Source organism: Microplitis demolitor, chromosome 2, assembly GCF_026212275.2.
Source record: "Microplitis demolitor isolate Queensland-Clemson2020A chromosome 2, iyMicDemo2.1a, whole genome shotgun sequence".
NCBI classification, from domain to species: domain Eukaryota; kingdom Metazoa; phylum Arthropoda; class Insecta; order Hymenoptera; family Braconidae; genus Microplitis; species Microplitis demolitor.
The window spans coordinates 24,264,041-24,281,415 of NC_068546.1; the positions used below are offsets into that span (position 1 = coordinate 24,264,041).

The 17,375-nt window shown below is 27.2% G+C and overlaps 3 protein-coding genes across 3 annotated transcripts; 1 reads left to right on the plus strand and 2 right to left on the minus strand.

The window, feature by feature from the left end:
- Positions 1-319: 319 nt before the first annotated feature.
- LOC103572188 (cytoplasmic tRNA 2-thiolation protein 1) lies at positions 320-1,965 on the plus strand. The gene is made up of 4 exons (XM_008550669.3): positions 320-489; positions 565-796; positions 893-1,200; positions 1,446-1,965. The coding sequence occupies exons 1-4, from the start codon at positions 442-444 to the stop codon at positions 1,860-1,862; spliced, it is 1,005 nt and encodes a 334-aa protein (XP_008548891.1). The 5' UTR covers positions 320-441; the 3' UTR covers positions 1,863-1,965.
- Positions 1,931-4,155, minus strand: LOC103572187 (mitochondrial E3 ubiquitin protein ligase 1). The gene is made up of 5 exons (XM_008550668.3): positions 3,820-4,155; positions 3,530-3,735; positions 2,916-3,100; positions 2,426-2,624; positions 1,931-2,355 (listed from the first exon to the last, which is right to left on the minus strand). Exons 1-5 carry the CDS (start codon positions 3,922-3,924, stop codon positions 2,028-2,030), a joined length of 1,023 nt encoding a protein of 340 aa, XP_008548890.1. The 5' UTR covers positions 3,925-4,155; the 3' UTR covers positions 1,931-2,027.
- A 1,446-nt stretch (positions 4,156-5,601) lies between these two features.
- LOC103572194 (uncharacterized) lies at positions 5,602-16,512 on the minus strand. The gene is made up of 3 exons (XM_008550679.3): positions 16,048-16,512; positions 8,080-8,289; positions 5,602-7,251 (listed from the first exon to the last, which is right to left on the minus strand). Exons 1-3 carry the CDS (start codon positions 16,133-16,135, stop codon positions 6,902-6,904), a joined length of 648 nt encoding a protein of 215 aa, XP_008548901.1. The 5' UTR covers positions 16,136-16,512; the 3' UTR covers positions 5,602-6,901.
- Between the last annotated feature and the right edge of the window lie 863 nt (positions 16,513-17,375).

The following is a 17,375-nucleotide window of genomic DNA, read 5'->3' on the forward strand; positions in this document are numbered from 1 at the left end:
CTGGAATACACTTGGAGCAATTTAAATCAAATCTCCAAGTGTATTAGGACACCCTTCTGCATATTATTTCTTCACCAAGGTTTGTTCAAACACTCAAGTGTTTTTTTTTTTAATATTTAAAATATTTTTCTGTCATATTTTGCCGCCATTTTGTTTTTTCATACGAATTTTAATTTTTTCCCAATTTTTAATAATCTATTTTTCAAATATTTAAATTTACCGCGCAAGTATTAATAGTAATTAATAAATTAATTACTTCGTGCATTCGGAAATGCTCTAGCTCTAGCTATCGCTTATGTCAATTTTCACAATGCGCAAGCGCGACAATTTTGTCAGCCGCAATGGCGCTTATTATTAATTTCCACGTGCAGTAGCACAATATCGAAAAATTAACCTCATTATTTCAATTAGTGATCACTATTCAAATTTTATCAATCGACAATGCCACCAAAGTGCTCGGCAAAATGTTCCAACAATGCAATTTTAAAAGTAAGTCAACAATTTTAAAATTCAAATTTAAATTAAAGAGCAAATAATTATTCGTTTTATTTATTTATTGAACAGAGACCAAAAACTGGTGATGCACTTTGTAAAGAATGTTTTTTTCTTGCCTTCGAAACTGAAATTCATCACACGATTATAAATGGCAAGTTATTTAAACCCGGTTACAAAGTTGCGATAGGAGCATCAGGTGGTAAAGACTCCACTGTGCTGGCTTACGTTCTTAAAGTTTTAAATGACAGATATAAATACGGTCTTGATTTATTCCTCTTGTCAATTGACGAAGGAATAACTGGTAAACTATAAATACTTTAACACCACTCGATTTATTGCGCAATAAATATTCAATTTTTATTTAAAAAATTACCAACAATATTTGAAAATTTCCCAGGTTACCGGGACGACAGTCTAAAGACAGTGCAGCAGAACCGAGATGATTATCAAATGCCTTTGAAAATATTGTCTTACAAAGACCTGTACGGCTGGACAATGGACAAAATTGTCGAGCAAATAGGCCGTAAAAATAATTGTACATTTTGCGGAGTATTTAGACGTCAAGCTTTGGATCGCGGCGCAGCTCTTCTGGGTGTTGACTGCATCGCAACTGGGCACAATGCTGATGATATTGCGGAAACTGTTCTGATGAATATTTTACGTGGTGATATCGCTAGGCTCCAACGATGCACATCAATAATTACTGTAAGTTTTTTTTTCATTACAAATAATTATGAGTGTAAGTGTACCAGATATGAGACAATTTTTAAATTTTGAATAATTTAAAAAAACGCGCGTACTGATTTTTGAATTTTTAAATTTTTACTCTAAAAAAAATTTATTTATTTAATTGAAAATTTAAAAAATTGTCAATTGTCTGCTAGACTAACTCATAAATAATTAATTATATATTTTAATTATCCGCTGAAATTAATTATTGCAATAAATAGTCAGGTCAGGACACAATAATGCGTTGCAAACCATTGAAATATACTTATGAAAAAGAAATAGTCATGTACGCATACTACAAAAAACTCGTTTACTTTTCAACTGAATGTATATTTGCTCCAAATGCTTATCGTGGCCACACTAGGACATTTTTAAAAAACTTAGAGAAAGTAAGGCCGTCATCAATTATTGACATTATTCATTCCGGCGAGACATTGCAGATCAAAGAGACTGTAAAAATGCCAGAACGTAGGAATTGCAGTCGCTGTGGGTTCGTTTCAAGTCAGGAAATTTGTAAGGCTTGTATTCTGCTTGAAGGATTAAATCGAGGTCTACCTAAACTAGGCATTGGTAAATCTCAACGTGCAATGCAGCTACTGAGCAAGGAAAAAGTAGAGGAAAGATCAATAGATTTTTAATGAATGGTTCAAATCTGGTAATTAAATTTGGTAAATTAATTAAATTTTATATTATTAATTTAAATATATATTTTGTATATAATACAGTTTTTACACTTATTTATATTCCACATATTTCAAACAATTTCATTTATTTATCCTAAATGTCTAAAATTTAAGGCGGCATCAAATTATGTAGGCAGCGGCTTTTTGCTCGATGGCTGTCCGACAACCGGGACAGTAATCGTTTATACTTCCTGAGCAATCTTCACATAAACAAACATGCCCGCATGGTAACAGAATTATTTCTCTCGGGTTGTCGCGACAGACTACGCAAAGTTGGTCGTCTCGTAACTCGCGATCTCTTACTCTCTGACGACGAGCTTTTCGTGTCTCCGCCAAATTCTGACGCAATTCCTCAGATATTCTTTCTTCCTCGCGGTCTTTCCAGTATCTGCGGGCTAGCATTCCTCCAATAACTAGACCTATCGCTCCAAATATCACACACAGCCACCTGCGGGTCCCAGTTTATTGATTAATAAATTAACACCAGTATTAATTATATTTATTTGAAATAAACAAACCTGTAGACACGTCGACGTTCATCCAATTTTCTTAGTAACGATCCAACGCTCATAGTCGTTAAATAAAACGGAGTACCATCCGCTGGTGGTTGTAATGTCAAATTTCCAGCTTTATCTGTTGTTATTTCTCCAACTCCCGTCATTTTTACACCCTCGCGTAGCATTTCTTCAGTTGACTGCAATCCTCTCTGACGTATTCCTAAAATTATGTAATTATTTAGATCAAAATTTTCAAAACCTCTCATTAATTTTCCTCGAGTTGATAAATAAAAAAAAAAAACATCTTTTTGTTAGAAATCTCTATAAAAATTTTTCAAAGCTGGCAATTAATCCTAAAGGTTGCATCTAGTGAAAATAAATGACCTGAAAAAAGCATTTGTACGCAAAAAAAAATGCAACGTTTAAGATGTTGGATCCAAGTATTAGACTGCCAAATATTCCCGGACGTAAAATGAATATTTATTAATACCATGAATTTAAAATTAAATACCCGTGAAAAAACCCCAAATATGGTCGGTTATTGTTGGCGCGCTTGGTTTAAATTCATCGGATATAACATCCATGTCAAGAATTTCCGCGGACAATGCATCGATTACTTCCACTTTATGTGATCCATTCTGTAGAGCAAAAGGTACTGCATTGTAAACTTCTTGCATCGTACGTTCTTGATCTGACCTAATTATCAAGTAAATAATTAATGTTTTGTCTACATAGAAAAAAATAGATACTGGTTGCTGGTCTGCGCAGCAATCGACGAAAAATAATGTCTATCTCCCAGATTCGGACCATGGTCGGGATGTGACTAGGATCATTAAAGGTAGCTTCTAACTACATTTTTTTGAGGAATAAGGGCCACTAATATGAATATTTACTGTCTGTTTTAGTGCTTTCTCACAGAAAAAATTCAAAAACAGTAAAAAAAAATTATTTATTCAAAGTCTGTGTCTCCGAGATACGAACTCCTGTTTTAACATGAATCAGTCATGTTAAAATGTAGTTTCTCTATACATTTCGTCGCTGACTACGCAGAAGAGTAACCAGTACTCCCTTTTTTCCATATAGTTGATGACAAACGGAAGTAGAGATTAAAATTATTGCAGTTACCAAAATCCAGCGGTAGTTCTGGCAACCACATGCTCTTTGACAGTAAGTCGCTGGATGACACCAGTGATCGTTGGATTATATACTCCATAAAGAGGTTTACCAAGTGGTCGAACAATACCACGGATTGCAATGTAATTAAATTTGTTATTTGGTGTTGATTTAATTAATTCATTTAAATTAACTCCTACATCATGGACTTGGATATCCTAAAAATTGACTATAATATTTTTATGACTATTAAGACGTTAAAGGAACATTTAATTTTAATTATTTTATAACTGGGTCCTTACCTTGACAGAATTTATTGCCGTCTGACAGTGGAAATATTGTCTAAGACATATCCCCAGGATAATACTGTCGAGACCTAGAGCTATTATCTCACCCAAGTACTCCATTCTAGGAGGTTAGATTCAATGACGTTAAATTTATACCCGTTATTTTATTACTATTACACTTGACAATCTTCAGTGATAGCTGTAATTTAAATTCAAACATTTCATGGAATTTTGAATTTCAAAATATATTTAAAATTTTAAAATGTACAGTTTAATTAATTTTTTAAAAACTTTAAAATTTAAAGAAACTCATTGTGCGCGATACGAAATTTATGACGTCAGACGTTTGCTTTTTTATTTTCTTTTACGGCAGTTTTTTTACGCCGCAAAGTTTCCCGCCTTCTTGATTGTCTTTTTTAAAACTTCATGTGACACTTAATATTTTTATTGTTGTAATAAACGTGTTATTGCTAGATTTATTTACATTTATGGGATAGTGTAATTGAAGTTGTACAATCATCATTTTTTTTTTATTATTATACGAGATTTTTATTTATTTATTTTTTTTTTTAACCATTTTTATGAGGATTTAATTTTTATTAAAGTTGTAAAATAATTCTCAGGGCATTTTATTTAATTCACGTAGTAATTATTTTATATAATTATAATTACAATAATTAAAACAATTTTTATTGATTTGAAAGCCTGGAAATTTTATGAGTGAATGTAGCAGACAGACAAATTCAAAATTATTAATAAATGGAGGAAATAATTTACAAAATGAAATTTTTAAAAAATGGGCATTTAAAAAATTTTTAAATTAATAAATTTTTATAAATTTTTTTTTTTAATTACTTACTCTACTTATTTATACTTTTAAATTTGTCATGTCTGCAATATAAAATTTTATTATTTATAATTTTAATAAAATTTGAATTTTTCTTTGAGTAAAAAATTTTCTACGAAATAGATAATAAAAATTTTTTATCGGTCGGAAAAAAAATTTTTTAAATTGATACCGCGTATTTATTAATTTACTCTGTGGTTAAATTTACCAGGATCGTATACGTGTAATTTTATACACCCAGGAGTTATTTCAATCAGACTTGAAGTTTCATAAAATAAATTCTAGAAAAAAATTAATTTTTTATCAACTTTATATATTTTATTATTTGACCCCGTGCTTAAATCATTTTTCTGACGTCATACAAATTTGTGATTCCCGCGTTGTTGGAGCTGTCATTTTATATTCCCAAAGTTATTATTTATTTTTATGTTTTTTACTTGTGTTTATTGTCCATTAATGCTCTAGTTTAATTAAATTATAATAAATTTTTTCTTAAAATCTGATAATTATTTTTTACAAACTTACACAGTAAAAAAAGATTCGTTAAAATCAATAGATATCGTGTGTAAAATTAATATTTAACACTTATTGTTATTTTAACATGTGTTAAAAAAAGTTACACACGCACATGTTAAAAACAAAAATTTTCCAATAATTATTCTGTGACTGTCGGTATTAATTTTAACATATTTTATATAAAGATTTAACAGTAAATATGTTAAAAAATCAATCGATTGTGAAAGTTCAAACAAGTTAAATACTGTGTTAAATTGACACTCAAAAGTGTTAAAAATTAACACTCAGAATTAACACACGTTTTTTTTCACTTTCACGATTCGTTTTTTACTGCGTAATCTTAAAATTATATTTATTAATTCTATCTTTGAATAAAAAAAAAAAAAATCACAAAATAAATGAATAGTTAAAGGATTCAAAAAATAACGAGCATATAATTTTACAAATTTTATTTATAAAAAGTATAAAAAATAAATAACAATAGAATGGTATGAACAATAATAATTGACATTTATACTTTACATACTCAATTATCAACAATCTCATATAACATTGTATTATCCCACACATATATTTATATATCTACACCCACTCATACGCATACTTTTACAATTCCATTCCCACTACAAACACAAACTCATGATCTACGGATTTTTATTTTATTGCTAATAAAAAATATGTCTATTTGACTTTATCATACACTTCATACACAATATATAGATATATATATTTCAGCGGTTTTCATGGCAGTCGGTGATATAAATATATATATCTGTACAATTGGGCGCAATTGGGGCCTTGATAGATCCGAGATTGAGGCCAAATAGGGGGGTCGTCGTCTTGTTATTAATTTTTATTTTCTTTATTTTTTTATTATACATCTCTGCTTACTCACTCACTTACTCACTCCCTCTCTTTCTCATACAAAATATATTTATTCACACATTCTTAATTATAATCTAAACGCCCATCGCGAGCTAGCTATTTTTTGACAGCATTAAATCCACATTATTTTTCTTATCTTATCTCTATCTCCCTCAAAATAATAATTACTGATACATTCAACTACAAAGAAAATTTTTAAATAATATACAAAATAAAAACATTTGCTTTTTTTGACATAAAGACAAAATACTTGATTGGAAAAAAAAGTAATGGTAGTCGAGGACTTGATAATTTTCAATGAAATTTTAAAAAATTAATTGAAATCAGCCAAATTATAAATTAACTTATTTATATAATTTGTTTTTACGTAACTTTAAATTTCCAAGTGATGAATGTCATTTATATTTAAATTACAATGTATTTTTTTTTTGTTTCATTTAAATAATTGACTTTTTCCCGCTCATATGTAAATGACCATAATTTTAATTACAAATTAATTTTTTTTGTGTAATTAGTTTTTAAATTCGAGAAATTTCATAGCGAGACTTTAATAAATTCACAATTATCAAAAACTAATTAACTCCGTCATGGAAATAATTGTCATAATTACTTGAAAATTGAAAATATTTTTAAAAGTATAAAATTTCAAATGAATTGAAACATTCGAAATCTAATTAATAATTAAAAATATGTACAATTATTTCAAATTTTGTCCAGATTAAATCCTCGCAGGTCAATAATTTAAATGAAAATAAAAAAAAATATTTAAATTTAAATTTCCATTATTTCAGACCGATAAATAAAATAAATCATAAGTAATGATGATTACTGATATTAAATATACAAATCCTACGCTGTCTGTGGCTGTACAGGAATATTAGATTGAACTGGCACTGAGATGACGTAAATATTCAACTTCTCGCCCGAAGCTTTGTCCACTAGGTCAGCGTAGTTTACGGAATCGTATGGAGGCGGTGCAAATAGATGATAAGGCGGAGGTGGTGTCTCAGTAACACCGCGACTAGAATTAACAGGCTCGCCTGTGCGTGGTACACCATAAGGTGTACCAAGTGTACGTGCACCACGTCTGCAGCACCATTCGGAGCAACTAACTATCAGAAAAAATGCTACCAATCCACCAAAGGATCCAATGTACCAGACTATTGACCAAGGGTCCAATGGACTGTGTTTGTCTATGTCTGCAATCAAAATATTTTGTTTTATTTTTTAAATTCTTTATATTTTATGATACTCAAGTCCGCCATTTATTTTTTTATCTTTTTCTAAACGATAAATAATAAAAAATAAAAAAATTCAAAAATTGCACCGATAAGTTTTTTAAATTTCTACATATTCATTTTTTTACAAGTCGATTACAAAAAAAACAAAAAATAAAAATATGCACATGTAGAAAATTTTAAAAACTACAGGTGTATTTTTTCCAAATATTTTTTTTATAATTTATCGTTTAAAAAAAAATTATAAAGTTATTAAACGACGGCTAACTTTAGTATCATTACAATTTTTATAATTAGCATATTTTTTTTAAAAATACAGAACCCTGACCTCAGTTTATGCGTAGGAAAAATGAATTTAAAAATTTAAAGAAGCGAAACTGGTTTTTTTTTTTTTTCTTTTAATAAACATGAATAAAAAAAATATGATAATGTTTGAAGTATACACGGGATGCGTAGAAAATTTATATTTCATTCTTTTTATTAAAGACTGGTGAGCAAACTTTAAAAATAGTCGAATCGTCTGGTCGGTTGTCGGTTGTATGGACAATTATATATACAACGAACCAGTTTTTACACTCACTAAGAGTTGCTCTTGGTGAAGCGGTTCGAAAACCAGAACCTTCTGTTGCTCAAGAGTCTTGACTCTTGTGGATTTATATGAGAATTATTTTTTTTCTTTTCCTTCTTGTTTACTTTTATGAGGGAAAGAAAAATGTTGGGAGCAGTGAGATAATTAGCTATCAGTATGATAATTAATGTGTTCAGAGGTTTTGTTTTATTATACCTCACCTAAATCATGATCACTGTCTTTACTTCCATTGTCCATTCCCCTTTCTCGTGGCTCCGACTCAAATTCAATGACGTACATTGTTTGCTCTTCTTGAGGTGATTCATTGGCCTTTGATTCATATCTTTGAGATACTTGATTACTTTCATTCGTTCTCGGTGACTTTCTTCCAAAATCGGGGAAGTCGTAGTTGGCTAAACTGTGCAGATAATCTGTAATTTTAATTTATTATCAAATTTAAATTTTTTTTAAATTTAAATTCGCGGGAAAAATTTTTTATTGATCAACTCTGAAATTTCTACAATAATTTATATTAATTACAGTCACTGATAACTCATTAGGTATTTAATTACGGGGTAATTCGATGCTGTTTAGTTTTTGCTAATTAATCGCTGGGTAATCAAATTAAATGTTTGTAATTTTGTTTGTCCGAATTCATAAACCGGTCAATTGTTTGGTTTAAATTTAATGATAGCGCAGTTATTGTAATAGTAATTACGTAGTATGTAATTATGAAAGGAATTGGTTTTTTTATTTTGAATTACTGAAGATATTAGCTGTGGCAATAGACAGTATGGATGTTAAATTATATTTCTGGGTAATTTAACGATAGATATTCTGGTTTTGTGAGCAATTAAATTACTGAAAGTAAGCAGTTTAATTTACTTAATAAGCATTTGTGTTGTTGAAATATTGTTGGTAATAAAAGAAATAAATTATCGTGAGTAATTACTATTATTAGCTTTGGATTTATGAGTAATATAAATTATTTTTAAATTTAAATATTTTTTTTTGTTTAATTTAAATAAATAATTTTAAGTCGAAATTCAAATAAAAATTTTTATAATTTATTTTAATAAGTTTTTTAAATTAAATTTATATAAAAGTTATTTAAATAAATTAAAAAAAAAAAATAAAATAAAATTTACTACCGATAAATAAAAATAAAATATATTGATATAAATTTTTTTCATCCACCGTACACTTGGGCCAAGTGGAATTACAAAATATGAATATTTCCAGCTTAAAGAAACTAGATCAAGTTGCAATAGTCTTGTCGGTATAAAGAAAACCAGGTGCTATAAGACAAGATGAAAAAGATAAAGTACAAATAAGCAAGCTTGCGATATGACTATAAAAAAATTCAAGAAAAATTTATGAAAACGTTTTCAAGTACACATACAATTCACTTTAACCCATCGAAATAAATTTAAATATTTAAATCCATCTACTCTCACTGACAATTAAACTTTAATTTCCCAATTTGTATTTTTTCCATTAGTCATTTATATTTTTATCACCTCACTATCTCCAGATATACAAATAATTATATTTGTATTTCTATATAAATTCCACTTGTATTTATTTTCGATATTCGAATTTATCGATCATTACATTGTCACCAAATGACTGTTTACTGACTCATGATAAATAAATATTTAAGACTAATAAATTTTAAATAAAGTAATGCCCGATAGTTTATATTTTATTTATTTTATTTATCGGTGGAATTTAAAAATAAAAATTATTTCTTCATTCATTATATTGAGTAGTAATTATTGCTGATAATTTTTTTTCTTTTTAATGGTAATTGTTGGTTACTAAAATAATGAAATTCATTCGTGTACTGGACAAAAAAAAAGACTTAATTGATAGATAAAAAAATCTATGACGAAATAATGAATATATTAGTGATCGATCTTGACCTCGTTTTTAGGGAAAGAAAATAGAAAAAATTATAAGTACAGATACTAATACTTTAAATACATAGTACTGTATTATTATTATTATTATTATTATTATTATTATTATTATTATTATTATTATTATTATTATTATTATTATTATTATTATTATTATTGTTATTATTACGTAATGGGTTCTATAACGATCACTTTACAAAGTTGTACATGTAATGGCACGTGTAACAAGTCACGTACTACATGGTTGAGTACATAGTACAGTAACTCAACGCAATTGGAGCCAACAATTACATTCTGAGATGAAGATACTAGTTATAGTATTTTTTTAATTTTTTATTTGTTTAATTTTTTTTACTGTAATTATTTTACATTTGAAGTTTTGTAACCTCTGACTGATATTTTATTACATATCGAGAATTAAGCCGCGAAAAATAGATAATTTAAATTTTTATTTGTTAATTTTTTAAATATTTAAATTATTTAAATGCGCGGGCTTGTATTCTTAGATTTTTTTGTCAATAAAATTTATCAAAAATTTATTTATGCAAATAACAAAAAAAGTTATCTCAAGGCTTGTTATAATAATAATTTATTTATTAATTATATTCAAATAAAATGAGAGGTAAAAGTTGAGTACGGGCAATTTACATTTTTTAATCATTTAAAACTTTTTTTGCAAATAGAAAAAGTGGAAAAAACAATTTTGACTTCAATTTTGAAAATTAAATTACAAAATCTGGATATAAAATTTAAAAAATTTATTGAAGTTAAATTTAAAAAAAATTAAAATTTTTTGTACTTCAATCTAAAGAAAAATTTCAAGTTTTAATTATAAAAATATTAAATTTACAACTAGCAAATATTTATCTTCGTGTAAACTTGAACAGAATTCAATTACCTACAATTAGAGCCCTTACACTTTTAATTAAGATCCAAGATTAAAATTAAAATTTTCATAATTATAACATACAATTTCAAATTTCACTTAAAATTAAAATTCAAATAAAAATAAATTCGAAAATTTATTTTATGTTTCCAAATTACTGATAAAATCTTGAAATCTAGTAAATAAATATCCGCAACCTTGGAAATAATTACGAGTAAAGCAAAAAATAAATGTGTAAATTAAAATGTCTCGCCCGATATATATCCTTTTATATCTTTTCAATAATATTATATTCATAATTCATATAATATTCATCGCCTATACCGGTTCTTCCGTTGATTCCCCATCATACTAGTGAAATATGTACCAGTAGCATCATATCCGCCACTAAGAAGATGAAGTCACGAATTTCTTATTCACAGATCAGGTTTTAAGAAATGAGGAAGCGCATGACTCCATTGAGTTTGTCCACCAAGTCACGATGTCACGACTGATAAAATATTCGCGTACCATTTACTTGTACATAAAAATTTCATCCATATATATATACATATATTTTACATTTAATATTTAATCTTATATACGCATTATATATATCTTGCGAGTCGTAGTAAAGGTATAAAAGTCACATGGTGTTTAAAATAAAAAAATGTGTGATGTGATCAACGCCGCGTGATTACTAATCATCATTTATGTTAATAATTTAGACATACCAATCATCAGTGATCAAAGTCTCAGTATCTATATAAATATATGTATGTATAAATTTAATATACATGTATATGTATATGTATAGGGGAACTCCGCGTAAAATGACACTTTTAAAGACAAAGAAGCATTTTCTTTTTATTTAAAAATGCTGTCATAGTTCATAGAAAAATATGGGGCAAGTTGATCAGTATACAGCGCGGGAAATTCAAAATTTTTAGTTTTCAGTAAAAATTCTTGTTTTGTTTAAAAATAGTATAGTTCATAGAAAAATACGGGTAAGTTGATCAGTCCGGACAGCGCGGGAAATTTGAATCTTTTTTTTTTCCGACCTACTTTACCTCAGTCAAGTTTTAGTTTTCATTGAAAAAAAAAATTTGTGTTCGTTCTGTAAATCATTTAATTGAAAACTAGGAGCTGATTCTTAATTAAAAAAGGCTAGGATTATAAATACAAAAAATTTTAAATAGGCCTAACTGTCCCGACTGATCATGTCATATTTTTTCTACAAACTGAGTATTTTAAAATAAAATACAAGAAAACAATTTTCTTTGTCTCAAAAAATGATGTCTCATTTTCTCGGACATTTACCAGAAATATACCTCATTTTGCCCCGGGTTCTGTAATATGTGTATATAAATAGACATTGAATAGATGTACATGTGTGACATGTATGATAGATATTGTATTATTGGCCCGAAATACCCTCATAACCAACATCTATTTCTGGTGACAAACGCGATCAACCAGACTTCCACATACATATACATATATATTATATATCAAATATATTATATACAATATATGTAAAGTGGGAATCGACTTTTGTCAAACCCTATATGCAGACAAGAGACATATGAACAAATTTTGTCGCAAACATTGTGTCAGGTATATATATATATATATGAATTGATATCAAAAGTAAATATATATTTATATGATAAAAGCTGACCCGGATCTTTCCAGATGTTAATAATTGCAAGTTGAATATCCGAGTGTTTTCTCACGGAGATCATCAACAAACGTTTAAACTAACATCCTTATAATTATCATTATAATTATGATTTTTTTTTTCAGATTGTTGTTGTTGTAAAGCATTACATAAAATTAGCTAACAGTATCACCTGAGAAAGGCGAAAGATTAGGTCTAGTCTTCAACCTTGACGGTTGCATAATTATTATTTACGTTTTAAATATTAATTTACATTATGTGTAATGCATGATAAGAATTATGCGGGATTCATATATAAGAGATACGTGTTGTTAATTATGTTAAATTTTTAATGGTGTTAAGGATAATTTTGATATTTATTTAAATATTCTATAAGTCTTCGAAAGTGAAAAATTTTTTTCGCTGTTTTTTTATTCGTAAATAATTTATAATGAAATCGAGTAAATTATAAATATTTATTTTAAATTATTTGAAGAAAAACAAATTATAAATAATTTACGGGAATTTTAAATGAATTATTTTCTCGATTGATCATTAGCTATGAAATCATTTACTAGTAAACAAATAATAAAAATAGCATGTTAACACACTTCCTTATATGTTGTTTACCTCGATTGCTGGTACAATAATTGTCTTTGTTTTATTGCGACTATTTTTTTTTAAATTGAAAATAAGGCCATCGCACAATGGCACTCGAGGTAAAAGCAAATATGTAACGTCAATCATGCAATTAATTTTTGAATAATTGTTTAATTATTTGACATTTAAGTAAAAGTATTTAGACTGCAAAAATTGAGATTTGAATTCAAATTTGTTCCGTTATAGTTCTGGAGTTTGAAAAAAAATCACTCCGCATTCGGAGTAAATTTTGAATTTCCGAGTGAACTGGATTTTATTTAAATCCGCAATTTTTTAGAGTGCGTGTGTAATGTGAAGATATTTTGGACCACCTGTTCGCGTGGAACAATTAATATGAATATTTCCACATGATAAATTTAAATTCAAAAATTATATTTTTAAATTTGTGTCATCACTTTTTAAGTTATTGGGTTTTATATGTATATGTAATTTTTTTTTAATACTAAAGACATAAAAATTAACAAGTGTCGATGACGATGACAAGCAAGCAGCTGAAAAGTAATGTAAGGAGACATTGAATAAAGAAAAGACTCGAGTGCTCCTTGATATACTGACTATGGAAGTGTCTCTTAGCTTTGTGGTAACATACTCGGCCTTAGATGAAATACCAAGTACACTGTGTATAATAGACAAGAAAAAATGAGAGTACTATGGATAGTTATTATATCTACAGACTTATGTGGACTATGATCTTCTCGTAAAAGGATGAAGATAAAGAAGTAATAATTTAATTAAGTTTTTTAAATTTTCGCGGCAAAAGTTTGAACTGATAAAATGTTTAGTTCAAATTTAGTATATAAAAAAAAATTTTATTGGTATTTTTTAAATTTTTTCGCGCCAAAATTTGTTTTTCTGTGTAATGAAGAAAATTAAGGAAAAAAAAAACTAAGTGGGAACTCAATGGATTAATGAGTGCGGGAATTTTATCAGTTAGCGTTGCGGTTAACTTCAAGTATTTAGTTATTTAATTTTTTTTTAAAATTTGGTGTTGGTTTACTTTTTATCGCGATAAAATTCTACACAATAACCAACGACCTACATTAAGGAAAACGCTGGCTTATCGCCAAAGTTACGTATAAAACGGCGTCGTTAACGGATACCGGTGGACAATTAAGCGAAACGAATCGATCACACGTTTAAAGAGAAGAGGATGTAAGAAGAAATAGAATAAAAAAATTAAGAAGAATAAGGATCGAGTGGGAAAAAAGTCTTTGAGGAAAGCTTTATAAGTTGGAGAAAAAGCTCAAGGTGCTGAGTTGGAGCTGAAGAAAAAGAAGAAAGAGAAGAAGAAATTAATATGAATGAGTTTATTTTTAAAGGAAGAAAAATAAAATATGGTATTTAAGATTTTTTGGGTATAAGAAGAAATGAAAAAAAAAAAAAAGAAGAAATCTGTAAATTCGTGACTGCGGTTTTTTAAAGACTTTTTGTAAAATAAAAATGGCCCTTTTGAGAATAGCGAGTTAGGGATTTGCTACGTGGATTTACCTTCAAGAACCAGAACGAGGAGTAACAAGAGCGATCGCACTCATGTCCGTGAGATTCGTCACGAACTTGTACTCTTTTTATTTCTTGTCAATTATATTTTTTATTTCTATTTTTATCACTAACATTATTCTCTCTTTTTGTTGCTATATTTTTATTTTTTCACTATTTTCTTTTTGTTTTCATTTGTCAATCGTCTAAAAACGCCATTCTGGCAAGGAAATATCATGTTGGCAAACCACGAGTAATAACTTGGCGAAGTTAATCTTTAAAATATAAAAAAATATAAATAAAAAAAATTTCTTGAATTTTTGTGCTCTAATATGTGGGCTACTTGTTCTATTAATTTTTTTTTTTTAATAATTTCAGAACAAAAATTTTTAATAAAATTTTTTTTAACGCTAATTATTAACAGACATTTCAAAATTTTTTTATTTAAAAATATAAGACCAGTAAAAAAAAAATAGACCAATTTTGAATGTCATAATTTGAATTTTAAAAAATTTTAAATTTAAACACTTGATTTTAAATTGTTCATTAGAGACTAATAAAAATAAAAAATAATAATTATTATTATTTAATAAATATTATTTAGAGTAGTTGACATTTTAATACAGCTGATTAACTTTTAATTGACAAGCTCTCGTTAAGCTTCTTTACTTATTACTATTATTTTTTTTTTATTCTCATTCTTATTCACTTGTGTCTAATTAATAGGATGAATAGAATAAAATAAAACGTAAAGTATAATACTTTGTATTGTATGAAGTAGCGCGTGCGTGATAAATAACACGAGTCGCGTCGGAAATCTCCCGCGAAGACATTAAACGCAATTATATATATATATATATATATATATAATTACAATTTATATATTATCGCGTGTGCGCTCGACGAATTAATTTGTCAGTCGATAATGTAATAAATAAATAAATCAATTATTTAATCAGCTTTGTAAAAAAAAAAATTAATTAATTAATTAAATTAAAATTAAAAAAAAATGTATTTTTAGCTGCATCAGATATTTTTAATAAATTTAAAATATATTGATTGGTACGTCGAAATCAAGTGCTCTTGAGTGTCAAAGAAGGTTAAGAGGATTTCCAAAATTATTAATATCCAGCAAAAAAAAAAAAATTATGTTTTAAATAAAAATAATAATTTAAAAATTTAAAAATAAAATTTCAAATTTAATAATTGTAGATTAAATGTTTGTGTAATAAACAATAAATTTAAATCACGCGACAACGCAATGAAACTGGCGCGAAATCTTGGTATGTTGAATTATTGAGGTCTAAGGTCTTGGAGATTTTTTTTTATTTTTTATTTAGATAACATTTAAAATCAATCAACTGTTTCTATAATAAAATACAGATGGATATCAAGTAATGATTGAATGATGATAAACAAGTGGGCTTGATAAATAATCATATATATTAAGATATAAAGATTATCTATAAATAGTAACGGAAAGAAAAAAAATGATAATAAAAGTGATCGATAAAAATTTATAATTTTGTGTAAAGATATTTCGTAATAACAAAAAAAGTTCCATTAATTTAATTTGGAAATTTAATAAAAAAACAAAATTTTTTACCTGGATTAGGTGACGTAAAAATAGCCGGTATCGTTGTAATGAGTATCGTGATTACAAAAATTAGACACGACGAAGCCACAAAAAACATTTTAAATTTTTAAAAAATATCTATTTGTATTTGAAATAATTTATTTACTAAAAAAGGTCATTTGTATTCACAATTTTATTAATTAACACTGCACTGGGCATTTTAATTAACAATTGGAGTATTTCTTATAAAGTTCTTGGATAATTCATTTTAATCACTCGATAAAAATTCATTACTATTTTATTATTTAAAATATTTAATTATTTTTAATAAATAATTAACAATTAATAAATAATTATAATAATGATTAACGAAATTAGCAAGTGTCTGTGTAAAAAGAAGCTGACTGAGCCTCGTGGGCTCTTTCCTTCGCGACTTCTCGGCTAGTTAGCCAACGTTCAACTGCTCGTGTCTCTGCCTTGGGCATCGTAATATACATAAAGTCCCAAGATAAGCCGACAGTGCAGCTAGAGAGCTAGTAAAACTGTGAGCATGAGCAAGAGCATAAGATATAGAAAGAGAAATACAATTTATACTCCCACTATTCTCCTCACGGGATTCCCTCTCCCTTATAAACTTTATATATATAATATAATATATATATATTGTCTACTTATATTATTTTGTATTGTCTTTCATTCTTTCTCTTAACCAAATTCGACATCTTCCTCTCTCGCAAACTTTGTATTCCACAGGATTCTAACACTCTACCTATACCTCTACTTCTTATCCTTTGAAGAATTACTTCCTGTGACAAAAAAGTAGACAAGGATTGAGGTAAAATAAGACACTGTTTTTTAGCAAAAAAAGTTTTTCATGTTTGCTAAAATTGAAAATTGTGATAGTAATTTTTTTTATGAAAAATAGAAAAAAATTTTGAATTCTGTTGTAAAATATTTTTTTCAAAAATTTTTAAAGAAATTTAATGAAAAATTTTTTTGGTCAAGTTTTTAAAGCAGATTATTTAGGGTGACTAACTTACCCCATATTTTAACCAGGGACTGTATAAACATTTTTTTTTAAATTTAATATTTACAAAAATTGAAAGTAATATAATAGTAATTTTTTTTATGAAAAACAGAAAAAAATTTTGATTTCTCTTGTAAAATATTTTTTTCAAAAATTTTTAAAGAAATTTAATGAAAAATTTTTTTGGTCAAGTTTTTAAAACAATCAGATTATTTAGGGTGACCAACTTACCCCATATTTTAACCAGGGACTAGATAAACATTTTTTTTTAAATTTTATATTTACAAAAATTGAAAGTAATGCAATAGTAATTTTTTTTATGAAAAATAGA